Source organism: Eretmochelys imbricata, chromosome 7, assembly GCF_965152235.1.
Source record: "Eretmochelys imbricata isolate rEreImb1 chromosome 7, rEreImb1.hap1, whole genome shotgun sequence".
Taxonomy (NCBI): Eukaryota; Metazoa; Chordata; order Testudines; family Cheloniidae; genus Eretmochelys; species Eretmochelys imbricata.
Window position 1 is genome coordinate 92,032,248 of NC_135578.1, and position 16,450 is coordinate 92,048,697.

Below are 16,450 nucleotides of genomic sequence, written 5' to 3' on the forward strand. Positions count from 1 at the left end.
GTCCCAGGGATGGAAAGAGCTGAAATAGTCTGTTCCTGTAGTCGTGGATGTGCTAGCAGCATTGCGGCATAACAACAGAAATAAATTATAATAGTAACAATAATACTAGGTAGGGTTGAGTACAAGAAAACAGGGGTATCAATGGCATCAGGCAGCTGTGTGTGTGTTCCCTTTCTTGCTTTGGGGGAGAGGCAGGCAATAGTATTTACTAATGAGTAGTGTGTGAGAGTTACAGCTGTAAAATGTCCACTTGAACAGAAGATGGCAGTGAAGGCTGGAGGAGCATGGTTGAGGCTCCTCCCCTATAAGAGAGGCAAAGTCTTTGAGAGCCTCATTTCCACTAGTGGTTCCTGTTCAAAGGTTGTCCACTGCAGTACATAGACTCCTCCTCGCCCCCCGCACGATCCAGAGAGACACACAGCTCATGCGTACAATTAAACCATGGCCAACCTGAACTTACCAATTCATGAAGACTTCCAGAAGGTTCTAAAGACACATCTGAAATCTCGCAAGTCTCTTTGGGATCAGACTAAGGCTCTTAAATTGTCCTCATTCAATCCTGGGGCATGCTGGAAAGTACTCTGGGATAATGCAAATGTCCCAGACAAACACCTGATCAATGAACTTCCAGGCTTCAACCTACCCAGGAAACACTGGCATACACTGAATCGTTTTAGAACACTGCATGACAGATGCTGTCATCTCTTACATCTTTGGAAGATGAGACAATGGACCTTGTCAATGTGGACATTAGTTGCAAACTGTGGACCACATTATAAATCCATGTCCACTTCAATCATTTGCCAGTGGCATCTCCAAATCACTCCTGAAGCTACCCACTGGCTCACTAATCTGGACTTGGTTCTTCAAACGTTGCTAATCATCTCCCTTGCCACACAAAGGAAGTAGTAGTTCCTGGGCTGCGGAGAGGGGAGCTGGGACATGAGTCACAGCCTCACTTTCAAAATTAGAAAATCTCTCTTCCTTCAAAAGTGAACGATGGCCTCTCCCTGGCTGTGGGAAGGAGGGGAAAATGGCGGCAGTGATAGGGTATAACTGTTTCCATACCTTTGTTTTAAAGGTGTTGTTATTAACTGAATTACAGGAGCAGGTAGAAGCACCGAGGCTGAAGCCCCGCTGTATAGTTGTGGTAGCAGAGGCAGCGGCAAGTGGCAATACAGGCTGGCCACCCCAAGTATGTATTCATAGGGTCCGGACAGGTATGTACTTGGGGCAGCTATCCTGTGCTGCTGCTCACTGTGTCCATGCTCCTGCAGCTACATTACTATTGTTCGTGTGCTGGCTCAAAGCAAGGTAGTGCGAGTATGTCTGTGCAAGCTGGGAATCACACCCCTAGCTCATAGACACAGCCGTGGTCCCCACCCAAGAAAGTGCACTAGCTCTATATGTCTCCTTGAAGTGTGGAGGTATACTTTGACCAAAGCCATATTCTGATTGGGTTTGTCAGAGTGCAGAGGACAGAAGCTGTGTTTCACGACGGATTTTCAAAATTTGGCTTTGTTCCAAATATGAGCAAAACCTGAAAATTTCCCATAGGAAGTTCAAACAAACTTTTGCTTCAGGATGATTTAAATGTTTCATTTCAATTTTGACTTGTTATATTAAAATTTAAAAAATTACACTGTCTTTTCAAAACAAGAAGTTGAAATATTTCATTCTGAAAAAGTCGAAACATGTCCAAGTGAAATGTGGCTCAGCTGAAGTTTCTCCGATTACCTCTACACCTTTTTGACTGTTACAACTGTGAGTCAGCTCCCAACCCAACCAAGACCAATCACTGAAATACGACAGCAATAACAAATCCCGACATGTTATAATAAACCAATGGAGTGGGGGAATATTAATCTGAGGAAGAAATAACAAAGAGCAATATGGGGGAGGAAGAGAGGCACTGAGGGAGGAAAAGTGACAGTTTTAAGATGGCAGGCTGCCTGTGCAGCAGCAATTTAAGACCTTCCAACCAGTATTTACCTACAGAACTTTCTATTGTAAAATCCTTCACCGGGAACTGATGAGAAGATTATAAACCATTTCCTCCTTCTCTGTAGCTCAGTTAAGCAACTTTTTTTTTCCATTTACAGGATCTTATTTTATTTATTCTCCCACTGATATTTTGATGACGGTAGGGGAGGAGGCAAGGAGATCCTCTTTCATGCTGCAGATGTGGTGCAGAATGCTCCAAAGGTAAGGTCAGACTCAACCAGATAATTTTCAGTACCAACATAAGCATGTACCTACCACCTCCGTGGCATCTCTGAAGCAAATCTCACTTTATTTCCCTAGCATTTATTACTTTTTCACAGCTGTTTACTTGCAATATGCTTACACTTAGTTCTCCCTTCACTTACACCTGTATAACCTAAATGACTTCAGTGTGTAGCCCTTTTCCTGGGTACGGTTAATAGTAGGAAGGGCCACATTCAATGTAGTCTAGGGCTATATCTACACTACAGCCAGTCGGCAAAACTGATATGTGTGAATATTCTACCCCCGTGAGCGACAAAAGTTACACTGGAATAAGCATTCGTGTGCACAATGCTATGGTGACAGGAGAGCTTCTCCCACTGATATAGTTTATGCTGCTCCTGGAGGTGATTTTTCATGCCAACAGGAGAGCTCTCTCCCGTCGGCACAGCACGGCTTCACCACATGAGCTCCAGCCGTGCAGCTGCATCAGTACAGCTGCGCCGCTGCAGCACTGTACATACTGACATACCCTAGGAGTTCTGTTGAAAATAAATGAAATGAGCGGATCAAGTTGTCATATGAAACCTTTTCTGCTCCCAGCTTTTAGGAACTTCACATTTGATCCTGCCTGGTCACCTTTACAGGTGTTTCTTTCCTGCTTGCAAGCACACAGGAATCCTTAGGCAATTCCTTTTAGTTGGAAAAAACAAGATAAACATCTAATGACATAAGCAAACCCCAAGCACTGTGTTTGGGGGTACAGCCAACCCCACAGTTCCAGTTATTAATTGCCCAGATTGTTAGAGCCCAGAATACTTATTCACAAAACAATCCCCCCACCCATTTACATCTCACTCACAAATCCATTTAGATTCAGCATGGTCAAGTAAGCACCTTGAGACATCTCTTCTTAGCCCATCTGCTGCAGGCAAGGGAAGTACGCACCGCTAGGCCTGCCACTGCCAGGTCACGTTCTACCAAGTGAGCGCCACACAAGCTGCAAATCTGGGGAGGAAACCCAAAGGAAAAGCAAGACCCTGGTCAGGGTCTCAGCTCTCTCCAGCAGTCTCTGGTCTCTGACAAAGTCTCTGCTTCTCTTGTTGAACTTGGTCTCCTACACAGTTAGAGTCCACTACCTGACAGCTCGGGGTGAACTCCTTTCCCCAGGCCATTTCTCTCCCCTCTCGTATGGGAGCAGAGAGCTGCTTTTGGCTTTAAATCTTCTAGGAGCTTGCACTTGGGAGGATAGGTTTTGGCCCCATGTTGTGACTCCAGTTGTCCAAAATGATAATTTAGACTATTACTGAACTGTATTTAGGCCAGCTCCATAGAACAGAGGTAGCTGGGCTCTAGGCCATCCATGCTCTTTGGCCACAAACACACTGAGTGTAAGCAGGGGTGCTATACAGCCACTGATTTCTTTCCTTAGGCTGCATCTGGGAATCTTCCCTACCCCAGCTGAGGGCCCTGAGGAATGACATCCGTATGAGAAAAGGTAGGGACAGGTTTCCACTGACTGAGTGATCACCCAGGAAGAGAAGGCGGGATGGGCTGCACAAGTGACACAGCAAGCTGACAGTTCTAAAACTGAGCTGTCATTTGCAAGAGGAAAGGCCTTTTGAGGCCATAATACTTCCAAGATAGTTGTGTGAACAACTGAAGATAGAGACTCTGCTCTAGAATGTCCTCAAAGATAACTGGGATTTTAAGGGCCCAGAATCCCAGTTCTCCTATCTCTTCTTTTACCTGCCTTGTGAGGGTTACTGCTGCAGCAACCTTCATGGGTGCAATAGGGGTAGACAGAGGATTGGCAGAAGGCTGCCCGTCTTCCCCCCACCACAGGCGGTTCCATATCACTGATAAGCAGTGGGTATGGGTCCTCTCTCTTCCTATTCTGGGCTGGCAACCTTCAGGAGCTGTTGGCCCTTGATGGCACTGGCTATGCAGGAGTAAAAGGCAACTGTACTTTCAGTTCTCAATAGTTCTCATAGTTCTAGGACAGAAATTCAAAACTGGGTATCATACGTTATGCTCCTAAATTCATATTTAGGCCCTCATGTGGCCTGACATTCGTAACAGCTGAGCACCCACAAATCTAATTGCATTCAATGGGAACTGCAGGTGCTCAACATCTTTTGACAACTAAGCCACTTTTATTTAGGTGTCTAACTATGAGCTTGGGAGCCTAGCATTAAGTACCCAGGCTTGGAAATGTTGGCCCTAGTTCTTATGTTTTCTTGTTTGTAGAAGAATATTCTGATGTCTTCTTAATTTGCTTCGAAAATTTCATAATCTCTGAAGAAATGAAGCTTGTTTTGTGCTAGTGACCAAACTAATGTAGCAAATAATAAAGGACAATGTCATTTTGAAATATTGCACTTTAGCACAAGTGGCTTTAGCAACAAGGCTAAAAAATGGGTTTCTCCATTTCTCCAACTGCAAAGACAATTTTTAAAATGAAACCTAATGTACACAAAAAGTGCATCTTTACAACCGCAGGAGCCATATTGTTTGTAATATCAAAACAACACCTTAACATGTCACTAAAAGAGTGCTGAGCATCAAAATAACACCACCAGCTGTTCCTGGTTCAGGCATATGTATTTTCATTTAATTCCCTGCACAGATGAACATCTGATCGTGGATCTGATCATGGATCATCTATTTTCTCTGCACTGTTCTCCATTTCTCAAAGCATTTAATTGTCTAGTTCTACTACAAACAAACAAGCCATTAAAAATTACTTAGAAACCCACACAAAGGAGGACTGTTGTTTTTGGGGAATCCTGCTGGCACATGTTGCTGCCAGATACACAATATTTAGCAACAGTCACACCATGATTTGAAGGTTTACATTTTTAATATGGTGACAGCATGTTGCAAGTTTCATTATAAATTGAAATATAACAGCATGCACTTCTGTTCATTGTGCAAACTTCCTTTTCAAGCACATGGCATTAGACAATTAATTATATGAATTTCAGCTGTCTTAAAGGAATATACAGTATAGTGTACTTTCAATAGCTTTTAAAATCAGTTGAAAAATGAGGACAAAGATCATTTAGGGGGGAATTTCTTCCATTGATATGTGGATGATTTTCATGCATAACCCAATTGTTGTAATGAAGAAAGCTCAGCGACAGATTTCTTCCATGCCATAGCTCTAGCCACGGTCTTTTCAACACAGTAGACCAAATGGTGGCCTGGCTTACACAATGGAGTAAGTGGGGGAAAGCAGTGCTTAATTTGTAATAAAAGAGAGGCGGAAGCTCAAGCAATATTTTACTTTCATAACAGACACTGCAAGCCCAGAGATGCCGGGGCTGTGAATTGCCAAGCCCTGAGGCACTGGGGTTCAGCTCTGGCAAGTCCTGGCACAAATTAAGCACTGGGTGTAAGTCACCTCCTGACTCCCTTGTGATAACTCTTTGTTCCACAGGTACACAAAGAGGAGAGTAGGCTCTGCAGACCTGGTACATTCCCCTGCTCCCTGAAGATGGGTGGGAGTGGTTTGGGACAGAGCAGAGCCTTGGCTTTGCCTTGCACAATGTGCTAGCTTGCAGAATTACACTAAGGGAAGTAGGCTGCGCTAGGTTTAGGCCTAGGGCTGGGCACTTGCCCCTAGGAGCAGGGGAGACCAGTAGGAAGGCAGAATGTGACTCAAGAACAATCTGCCTCCCAGTCTGCTCCAGAGACAACAGAATGATGCATCACCCCTTGCTTGTGGCTTATAGTTCATTATTCAACCCAAAGGTAGTTATTTGCAATTTTTTCTAAGTCAAATGCTAGTAATTATTATTGTTTGAGTACTCATCTCTTCAGTTGTAAAACTGTTTTATTCAGTTAAATTGCAATATATTAGTGCATAACTGTAATAGTTTCATGAATCTTATCCCTCTGCTCCAGGGCAGTTTGATTGTCTACATGCAGCAGTTTCTTGTGATTACATCCACTGATTTATCTTTCCTTAAAATGCTCTTAAGATGCAGTAGTGCTAATATACAGAACTGACAGCTATTAGCACTTTCAGTCTTGCTTGTACACCAGCCAAGGAGCGTGGGTTATTGCTGATGTCATAAATATAAAGGGAAGGGTAACAACCTTCCTGTATACAGTACTATAAAGTCCCTCCTGGCCAGAGGCACAATATCCTTTTACCTGTAAAGGGTTAAGAAGCTTAGGTAACCTGGCTGGCACCTGACCAAAAGGACCAATAAGGGGACAAGATACTTTCAAATCTAGGGTGGGAGGGAAGGCTTTTGTATGTCTGTTCTGTGTGCTTGCCGGAGAGAGAGAGAGATCAAGAAAGCAGGCAATCCAACTCCATTAGAATTAGTAAGTACTAGCAAGGAAATGCGTTCGTTTACTTTTGTTTTGGCTTGTGATTTTCTCTGTGCTGAGAGGAAGGTGTACTCCTGGTTTTCTTTTTGTAACTTTAAAGTTTTTGCCCAGAGGGAATCCTCTGTGTTTTAAATCTGATTGCCCTGTGAGATTAGCTTCCCTTCTAATTTTACAGAGGTGCTTCTTTTACCTGTTTTCTTTCTAACAAAGTTCTGTTTCTTTTAAGAGCCTGACTGATTTCTCTATGGTCCTAAGACGCAAGGGTTTGGGTCTGTGATCACTTTGTACCAATTGGCTAGGATATTATTCACATGTCTCCCCAGGAAAGGGGGTGTAAAGGCTTGGGGGAATATTTTGGGGACATAGGAACTCCAAGTGGTCCTTCCCCGATTCTTTGTTAAATCACTCAGTAGTGGCAGCATACCCTCCAAGGGCAAAAAGTTTGTGCTTTGGGGAAGTTTTACCCAAAGCTGGTAGAAGTAAGCTTAGGGGCTCTTTCATGCAGGTCCCCACATCTATACCCTAGAGTTCAGAGTGGGGAGGGAACCTTGACAGCTGAGATATCACTCACTTTCTGATTTCTCTTTCTATTTTAATATTTCTGCAACTGCTTATAATTTTATCTCTATGGATTCCTCACAAAGGGAACTTTTTAGTGGTGGAAATGATTAATTATCTTTGCATGTACAGATACAAAGAGTATCAGACAATTGATGCACTGTATGAAATTTTCTGAAAAAACAACCAAAGCATATTTTAAAGTATATTAACTTTAAGAAACCAGACAGAGCCAAATTCTTCCCTCAGATATGTGCCTGCAGCTCCCACTGAAGTCAACAGGAGTTGTGTGTGTTAAGGTGAAATTTGACAATTTAATTGTTAGTGATAATCAGCTGCAAGTGATCTTGTAACTTTACTGCTCTAACTGTTTAATTTTTCACTCAGGGCTTTATGATGATACTAGTTTTATGTACAAAGGGAGGCTTTTAATTTTGGCAAAATCGTTTCAAATGGTTAAATAGTTTTCATTTTCTACCATTTCAAAACTCAAACGCTGACTTATTTAGCAGTATGTATCAGCCTACAGACTGCTTTCACAAGAGTCCTCAGAATTATAGAGACAAGTAAAACATAGGTGCCTAATCCCTTCTGCCCATCTCTGGTGACTGAAATTCTCTTTTTACTAAATCTAGCTTTCCCTGCAGCACGCAGAAGGGAAATTAGATGTTCTGTATTATCTCTGTTGTCCTGGAGAGCAAATATTCACATGAGGTTTGTGATCTAGCTCCAAGTCTCAGGGATTGAATTAAGATGGTATAGCCAATATGCCCTATTGCCACTTCTTGCTGACCTATGTTCGAGCTCCATTAGAACTATGTCAGACTTTCCCTTCCCCCTCTGTCTCTGGTCCAACTCTGGCTCCACCCCCTCTCTGCCTCCTTCCAATGAGCACAATTTGTACTTGTGCTGGGCCTAAATGCACATCCAGAAGCCTCCTCTCTATTCAGATCTGCAACATTGCTATAAAGGATTAAGCATTACCATGTGATCACACAGGCCTGGACTGGGACACTGAGAACTTGCCAAATAGGCAGCCATTCTCTTGGATGTGCCAACTGTGGACTGGCAAGTAGAATGATCAGAATTACTATTTATTCTGCTGACTGCTTAGCAGCCCGAGACGTTTATGGAAGAGGAGAGTGAATAAGAATCTTGGTGTAACTCTTTGTCCTCTGGGAAGAAAAGTCCCCATTTTCCCTTCCCTGAGGAGATGCAATGAAATGGACAGTTCCTATGGCCTCGACAGCCAGCTCCAAAATCTTTGTGCAATTTTCTTTTTTTTTTTTTAATTGAAAAAATATTCCTCTTTTTAACATGAAAGTAATTTCTTGTCACTGAGCAACAGCTGGAATCTTCCCTTCTCTCAGACTGATAACAGAACTGGGGAACAAACCATGGGTCTTTTTGGTTGGTTGGTTGGTTGGTTTTTTTAAATGCATAAGCTTAAATTTAAAAAATGACAAGGTAATTTTGTGTGCTCAGCTTCAGCCATTTTAAAAGGAGCCTGATTGTCAGAAATGCACAAATGCACAGTGCCCAGGTGCTCAACACCAGGCCCTTTTTGAAGTGGGCACCCAAAAATTGGGCACCTGATATCACTAATCACTTGTTAAAATTTAAGCCACAATATATATCCATGTAGGAGCAAGCATCAGCAGTTAATTTCCGTTGGAAAATGCAACAAGCTGATTTCAATGAAAAGCAGAGTTGTAAAATGTATGTAGTTGAAAATATCCATTAGCAATTGATCCAATAATCCCACCTACTTTGCAGCATTCAAGCCTTCCCAATCATCTTTTGACTCTAATGCAGGAAAATTTGCAGCTTTTCCTATTCTGAGTAGTCTGTTTTCATAATAACAGGTTTCAGAGTAACAGCCGTGTTAGTCTGTATTCGCAAAAAGAAAAGGAGTACTTGTGGCACCTTAGAGACTAACCAATTTATTTGAGCATGAGCTTTCGTGAGCTACAGCTCACTTCATCAGATGCATACCGTGGAAACTGCAGCAGACTTTATATATACACAGAGAATATGAAACAATACCTCCTCCCACCCCACTGTCCTGCTGGTAATAGCTTATCTAAAGTAATCTTCAGGTTAGGCCATTTCCAGCACAAATCCAGGTTTTCTCACCCTCCACCCCCCCACACAAATTCACTCTCCTGCTGGTGATAGCCCATCCAAAGTGACAACTCTTTACACAATGTGCATGATAATGAAGTTAGGCCATTTCCTGCACAAATCCAGGTTCTCTCACTCCCTCACCCCCCTCCAAAAACCCACCCCCATACACACACAAACTCACTCTCCTGCTGGTAATAGCTCATCCAAACTGACCACTCTCCAAGTTTAAATCCAAGTTAAACCAGAACATCTGGGGGGGGGGGGGTAGGAAAAAACAAGAGGAAATAGGCTACCTTGCATAATGACTTAGCCACTCCCAGTCTCTATTTAAGCCTAAATTAATAGTATCCAATTTGCAAATGAATTCCAATTCAGCAGTTTCTCGCTGGAGTCTGGATTTGAAGTTTTTTTGTTTTAAGATAGCGACCTTCATGTCTGTGATTGCGTGACCAGAGAGATTGAAGTGTTCTCCGACTGGTTTATGAATGTTATAATTCTTGACATCTGATTTGTGTCCATTTATTCTTTTACGTAGAGACTGTCCAGTTTGACCAATGTACATGGCAGAGGGGCATTGCTGGCACATGATGGCATAAATCACATTGGTGGATGTGCAGGTGAACGAGCCTCTGATAGTGTGGCTGATGTTCAATCTCTCTGGTCACGCAATCACAGACATGAAGGTCGCTATCTTAAAACAAAAAAACTTCAAATCCAGACTCCAGCGAGAAACTGCTGAATTGGAATTCATTTGCAAATTGGATACTATTAATTTAGGCTTAAATAGAGACGGGGAGTGGCTAAGTCATTATGCAAGGTAGCCTATTTCCTCTTGTTTTTTCCTACCCCCCCCCCCCAGATGTTCTGGTTTAACTTGGATTTAAACTTGGAGAGTGGTCAGTTTGGATGAGCTATTACCAGCAGGAGAGTGAGTTTGTGTGTGTATGGGGGTGGGTTTTTGGAGGGGGGTGAGGGAGTGAGAGAACCTGGATTTGTGCAGGAAATGGCCTAACTTCATTATCATGCACATTGTGTAAAGAGTTGTCACTTTGGATGGGCTATCACCAGCAGGAGAGTGAATTTGTGTGGGGGGGTGGAGGGTGAGAAAACCTGGATTTGTGCTGGAAATGGCCTAACCTGAAGATTACTTTAGATAAGCTATTACCAGCAGGACAGTGGGGTGGGAGGAGGTATTGTTTCATATTCTCTGTGTATATATAAAGTCTGCTGCAGTTTCCACGGTATGCATCTGATGAAGTGAGCTATAGCTCACGAAAGCTCATGCTCAAATAAATTGGTTAGTCTCTAAGGTGCCACAAGTACTCCTTTTCTTTTTGTTTTCATAATAGTAACTAATGTACTTAAACGTAGCTACCTAAGCATCCCTAATCCCTAACTTTTTTCTCATCTTCCCCCATGCAATCACAAAACATAGATTATGCTTTAGGGCCCAGTGCTGCTCCCAAAGGAGTCACTGACTAAACTTCTGGGGGCTTCAGTAGGAGTAGGATCTCAACCTCATTTCTGACGTGTCATTGTAACATATATGACAAACACAGGCATATCTTTGAGAATAAGGTTATCTGCATATTTGTGAGGGACAGTATGATGGCTGTCTAGGGATTGTTACTAAGCCCCATACAGGAACTCAAATCAGTGAGGCGGGAGAATTTATTGCAAACCTGGGAACCAGTAAACAAATCCAGAGAAGTACCACCTGCTGGGGTGAACTGCATATACTGGTGCCATTCTGTGAGGTGGTACAGTTACCCCAGAAGTATGAAAGGCATCATTCACAAAACTGGAATCTTCATGGGGCTGGTGGTGGAAGAATGATGCTTGACTTCCCCAGTTCCACCCTACACCACCTCTGACTCAGACACCCCATCCTGTAGGCAGATACCTATTCCCAAAGAAAGGCTCCCACAAGATATAGGGGGGATGCCACAGAGGTGGCACTGCCCACTTTTGCACTCTCTCTGATGAGGATCTGTGGGGTTTTCATCCTGTGAAGGTAGAAGAGATGATATGGGCTGCAAAAAGCCTAAAATTCCAATGTTTGATATTGTCACGGATATTACCTTAGATTCTCCATTAAGTTCAGTCCTGTATAGATACTCACCGGAATGTGCCTTTTCTAATTTGGCTGAGTCCCTGTGGAGCCAGTAAAGTGTCAGTGATCACTATACTAACGTTTTAATAAGTGCTTTGCACAGTCTTAATGTAGCATTCATTAATACAACAAAGAGCACAAATATTTACCAGCTGTTTTATTCAGATACTTCAGACAAGGTCTGGGTTTCACTTTAGATCCTCAGTAACTGCATGTATCTAAATTCTAAAAGGAGCACTTAGGGAAATAAATACCCATTTTATGTGCTCATGTGTCAATTTGAGTAACCAGGGCGAGCATGGACATCCTGTTCTGAAACTTATATTTGAAAAGTGGGCCCAGAGGGTGAAAAAACAAATTGCATACTATATCTTACACTGGATACAGTCCTTGCATATCTTTAGTAAGACAGGCAAATTGCCTATCACTGAAGTGCATATAGGTCTATTATTCCATCACCTTTTCAGTTTTAGCCTTCTATTTGGTATGCATCAAAATTCTCCTTCAACAAACTGTCTCTGAATGTCAGTAAAGTATTATGCAAATACATTGAGCTGTTCCGCTCTCTCAGGTACATACAGTACTGCACATATTTATGTATTATAAAATGCCATCACTTGAAACGCATTGTGGTCCTGTGGAATGAATACTTCGGGATTTTGCAGGGTGCTGCAGAACACCACACACAGAGGATATATCTTAACAGGCAAAAAGGGTGTGTTTTTCAACTGAGTTAGCTTAACAGATTGAAAAGAGGCATTACTAACCACTTTGAAGCCATGTTAGCTGGCCATGGTGTAGGCTTTGCACTAGGCTACAACAGGACTTTAAAAGTGTTAGACTGCATCTCGCAGGGCTTTTGCTTAACACGATTGAAAATGAGGCCTGAGCACACAAGGGCTTTCAGTGAGATTTAAGTGGTACAGAAGATTGTGCTGGCCCTGTGTGTGGGAGTGAATTTCACACACATACTGCAACCCCTGTCCCCTGGGTCTCACTGAATGCATCCGATGAAGTGAGCTGTAGCTCACGAAAGCTTATGCTCAAATAAATTTGTTAGTCTCTAAGGTGCCACAAGTACTCCTTTTCTTTTTGCGAATACAGACTAACACGGCTGCTACTCTGAAAACTGAAAAGGATGGCTTGTTTGAAACTGTGGTTTTTAGTTTCATTACATACTTAAGTTCTTTCAAGATTTTCCTTGGACTAATAGTGATTCTCATCTCTGGGAAAGATGACTTGCTGCAGGAAGAGCTATTTCTGCTTAGAGTTCTAACAATGAAAAGCAAAAATGGTATGCCCAACAGGTTAGTTTTGTCTCCAAATCCTGCTTCTTGCTTTTCCCACAAGGGGGAGGCTAATTGGATTACTGTATGTGCTCCCTACACTGTTCCACAGAGTAGGTTTTTGGGGTAGGATGGACTCTCTCCCCTCCCAGAGGCTTTTTTCCTCTAAAGTAAGATCAAATATACAGGCACTTCCATCAAATCCATTGTTCTTTGTGAAATTTTTTGGACTCTCTTAAATAATGCATACCATGTGATTTGCAAGTTACCACCTTACACATAGAGTTTTACTCAGTGATATGCAACTCTCACCCATAAATGAAATGCTTTCTACTTACACAAAAGGGTAATTCTACTGTAAATGAGATAGCATGAGATCAGTGCTATCTGGGTGATAGTTTGTTGCTCAGATTAAATTTTGGTCCTTTCTAGTTGCTGAAAATATTCTATGCATCTTCACATCTCTAAAAAGTCGCTAATATATATCATGGTTACCTTGAAAAACCCTGCACCTGATTCACCACTGGTAATCCACTGCTATGCCAGTGTAACCCTATTAAAATAATTACTCTTCTAGCTCATCTCTTTATTCCTCTTTTCTTAGTTGTTACTAAACATTTAGTAAGATTTCACTAAGGATTTATCTGCAGCTGTTCCTTGCCTGACATCAGCCTTAATCTGCAGCATCACAACTCATGGTTGTATAATAGATTTGAAGTAAACAGAAGTTAAGGCATCAGGCTTCACAGAGAATTATTATTTTAAGTTGGAAATAAGCAGCAGGAGAGTATGAACTCTTTAAGAATCAAAAGAACCTGCTTTAATACAAGTATTTGTTCAGTAATATACAAAACAAGGAATAAGCAAAGTAAAAAATGAGAGAATATTTTCATTGTTTTTGTCCATTAAAAATCAATCATTTTGTAATTCCAGTTCCAGATTCTGTCTTAAAAGGATATATTATCTCCTTGTTACATGTGTATAACTTCTATCATTGGTTTAATTAGTTTAACACTTATCACTAGGGTAACTATAACAACTCAGGCAAAAGACCGGAGCATCTCAATGAAGACCTCTGCCCAGTGCCCAGCGCTGGCCAAAAATAGCAAACAAAAATGTGTAAGAAACAGAATAAATAATACTGAAAATATTACAATGCAATTATGTAAATCAATGGTACAGCCTTACTTGGCATGTCAGGTTCAGAGATGGGCAACAAGAATTATTAGAGTCATGAAAAAACTTAAAAATTGGGACTTTTTGCCACAGAAATGGATAAAAGGGTATACAAACTAATGAATAGTTAAAAAAAAAAAGGTGGGGTGGGAGGGTGAGTCAGTCACTGCTGTTCACCTTTCTCATAACACAAGAATTTAATTTAAAGGTGGCATTTAATTTAAAGAATTTAATTTAAAAGTGATGAAAGGAAATACTTTTTTGTTCAACATTAAATTAGTATGTGGAACTCATTTCTACAAAATATAATTGAATTCAAGAGCTTATCAGAATTCTACTAAGGATTGGTTAATACAGAGTTAGCAAGAATATACACAATTGTAACAGCAAATATTAATAAACAAGAGTTTTGAAGGGGATATAAACCTTCATGCTTCAGGTCATAAGAACCTCTGATTGTTAGAGATCAGGAGGAAAACTTTCCTGAGGGAAGGTTATCCAAACATGTCTTTTGCAAGATTCTTGCACTTTCCTCTGAAACAGCTGGTACACTGTCAGACAGGAGTAGGCCTGCCGACAGGAATTCTGGGCCCCAGGGCCAGGACTGTCCTTAGGGGCGCCAGGGCCCAGGGTGGAAGCGATGAATTTGTCACCTCTGAGGATCTGTCACCAAAGCGCTGGGCCTGGCCCCAGAGCAGTTGCGCATGCCTAGGAGCCCTGTGGCCTGCTCAGGCGATTTTAAAAGGGCCCCCAGGCCCTTTTAAATCGCCCGGGCCCCTGGGTAATTGTCCCCTTTGCCCACCCCCTGTCGGTGGGCCTGGACAGGACACAGTAATAAATGGTCCACTTCTCTGTTCCAAAAAGGCAGTTCCTATGGTCCTATCAATGCTAGCAATTATTACTGATATATATTGATTAATAAAATCCACTTGCTGTTTAATTCAAGGTTTCAAATTGCTATGTTTTTGTTGACCATAGAAGCAAAATTCCCAATAGTTTAAATAAAATTATGAAATATCTTTGGGCCAGATCCTCTCCTTTTCTCTAACCCCTTTGCACCACTCAGGTAGCACAAGGGCTGTAAATGGCCATTGGCAAAACCACTGGGTGGAGAGGAAATCCCTGCTGGTATAAAGTTGATGGAACCAGCTGCTGCCTCATACAGGCAGCATACTGAGGGAGGGAGTTTGGTGCGGGTGAGGCAGAGCAGTGGCCCTATTGTGTCAATCCTCCATAGGCATAAATTACAACAGCCTCTAGCCTGCTGTAACTTATACCCAGTGTGGAATCAGGGAGTCACAGCAGGCTCCCTGAAGCTTCCTCTCCCTCAGCTTTAGGGGTGAATCAAACCCATAAACTCCATTTAAACATTGGAAACAAATTACTAGTAAGCTGTCCTGCAGTCAGTACACACACTCCCCCCACTCCGTTTTAGTGTCCACATTTTTCACATGTATTTGCCTGTGTGTAGGTTAGCAACAATAGGCTGCGGGTGTAAAATAGCTTAGTCTATGATTGAATTGATTTTTTCTTTTTAAAAATGCCATCCATTTTTCCTCTGAGAATATCTGTTGTTATTTCCCAAGGAAAAATAAGCAAGCAAAAGAGACCCCTAGTGGAACTGCCATACACCATATTTGCCAGCTGCAGTCAGCATTCAAGATTCTTCTCTGCTAACTTATCAACCTAAATAACTTTGAGCCATTTCGCAGTAGTAGGTTGTTTCTACTCTATTTTTTCTCCTAGCCACTGTACTGTTCAAAGGGGGGCAGTCACTCAGTTTGCTTGTCTCAGCTCCAGTCAAAGAGAGACACACAGCTACACACGCAGCACAAGTACACAGGAGATGTTGGTATCTCGGGTTTTGCACTCACCTGTCAATACTTATCACACACAAAGTCATAATGGAAGCAGTGCAACACATCACATCCATAGCAATGAAGACATTACAGAAAACGTGGCCAAAGATCCACTCTCCTCCAATGAGGTCCGTTACGCTGACAAAGGGCATGACGGCCACCGCTACCGAGAGATCAGCCAAAGCCAGGGAGACAATGAGATAGTTGGAGGGCTGCCGGAGTTTCTTCACAAAGCACACGGAGATCACCACCAGGCAATTGCCCGCGATGGTCAGCAGAGTGATGAGGGAGAGGATGGCCCCGATCACAACTTTCTCCATGTTGCCGTAGCTGAGGATCTGCTCCCCGCAGCCGGTGTCATTTTCGGGCGCCAGGCTGAAAGCGGGGCTGGGGCTGGCGGTGACATCCTGGATGATCTTCAGCCAGCGGGGGTTCAGGGAGCCAGCCACCATCCCACTGCCGCTCAGCTCGCGGGGAGCCTCCAGGGCGAAGGCGTGGAGGTGGCCGGACACGTGACTGCTGTTGCTGTCCATAACCATCCTGACGGGTGCTGCCCATGAAGCCGCCGGCTCCCAACACGCTGGGTCCTGGGGAGGGTCCCCGAGCCCGCTCAGCCCCCAGCTGCCCGGGGCTCGCCCCCCCGACCCGGGCCGGGGCTCGGCCGTCCGCGGGAGAAGCGCCTCAGCCCGGTTAGCTGATCATTGCCACCACAGGTGGAGCGGGTACCTCAACTTCCCCGTGCCCCGCGCCGCTGACCGGGCTCCGCGGGGGCGGGAATCGCG

At 43.0% G+C, this 16,450-nt stretch overlaps 1 protein-coding gene across 1 annotated transcript in view; it reads right to left on the reverse strand.

Annotated features, from left to right (window-relative positions):
* Positions 1–16,207, reverse strand: part of HTR7 (5-hydroxytryptamine receptor 7) — a 28,807-nt gene extending 12,600 nt beyond the window's left edge. Inside the window, exon 1 of the mRNA XM_077822902.1 lies at positions 15,684–16,207. Within this exon, the coding sequence (XP_077679028.1) occupies positions 15,684–16,207 (524 nt within the window). The remainder of the gene's footprint in view (positions 1–15,683) is intronic.
* Between the last annotated feature and the right edge of the window lie 243 nt (positions 16,208–16,450).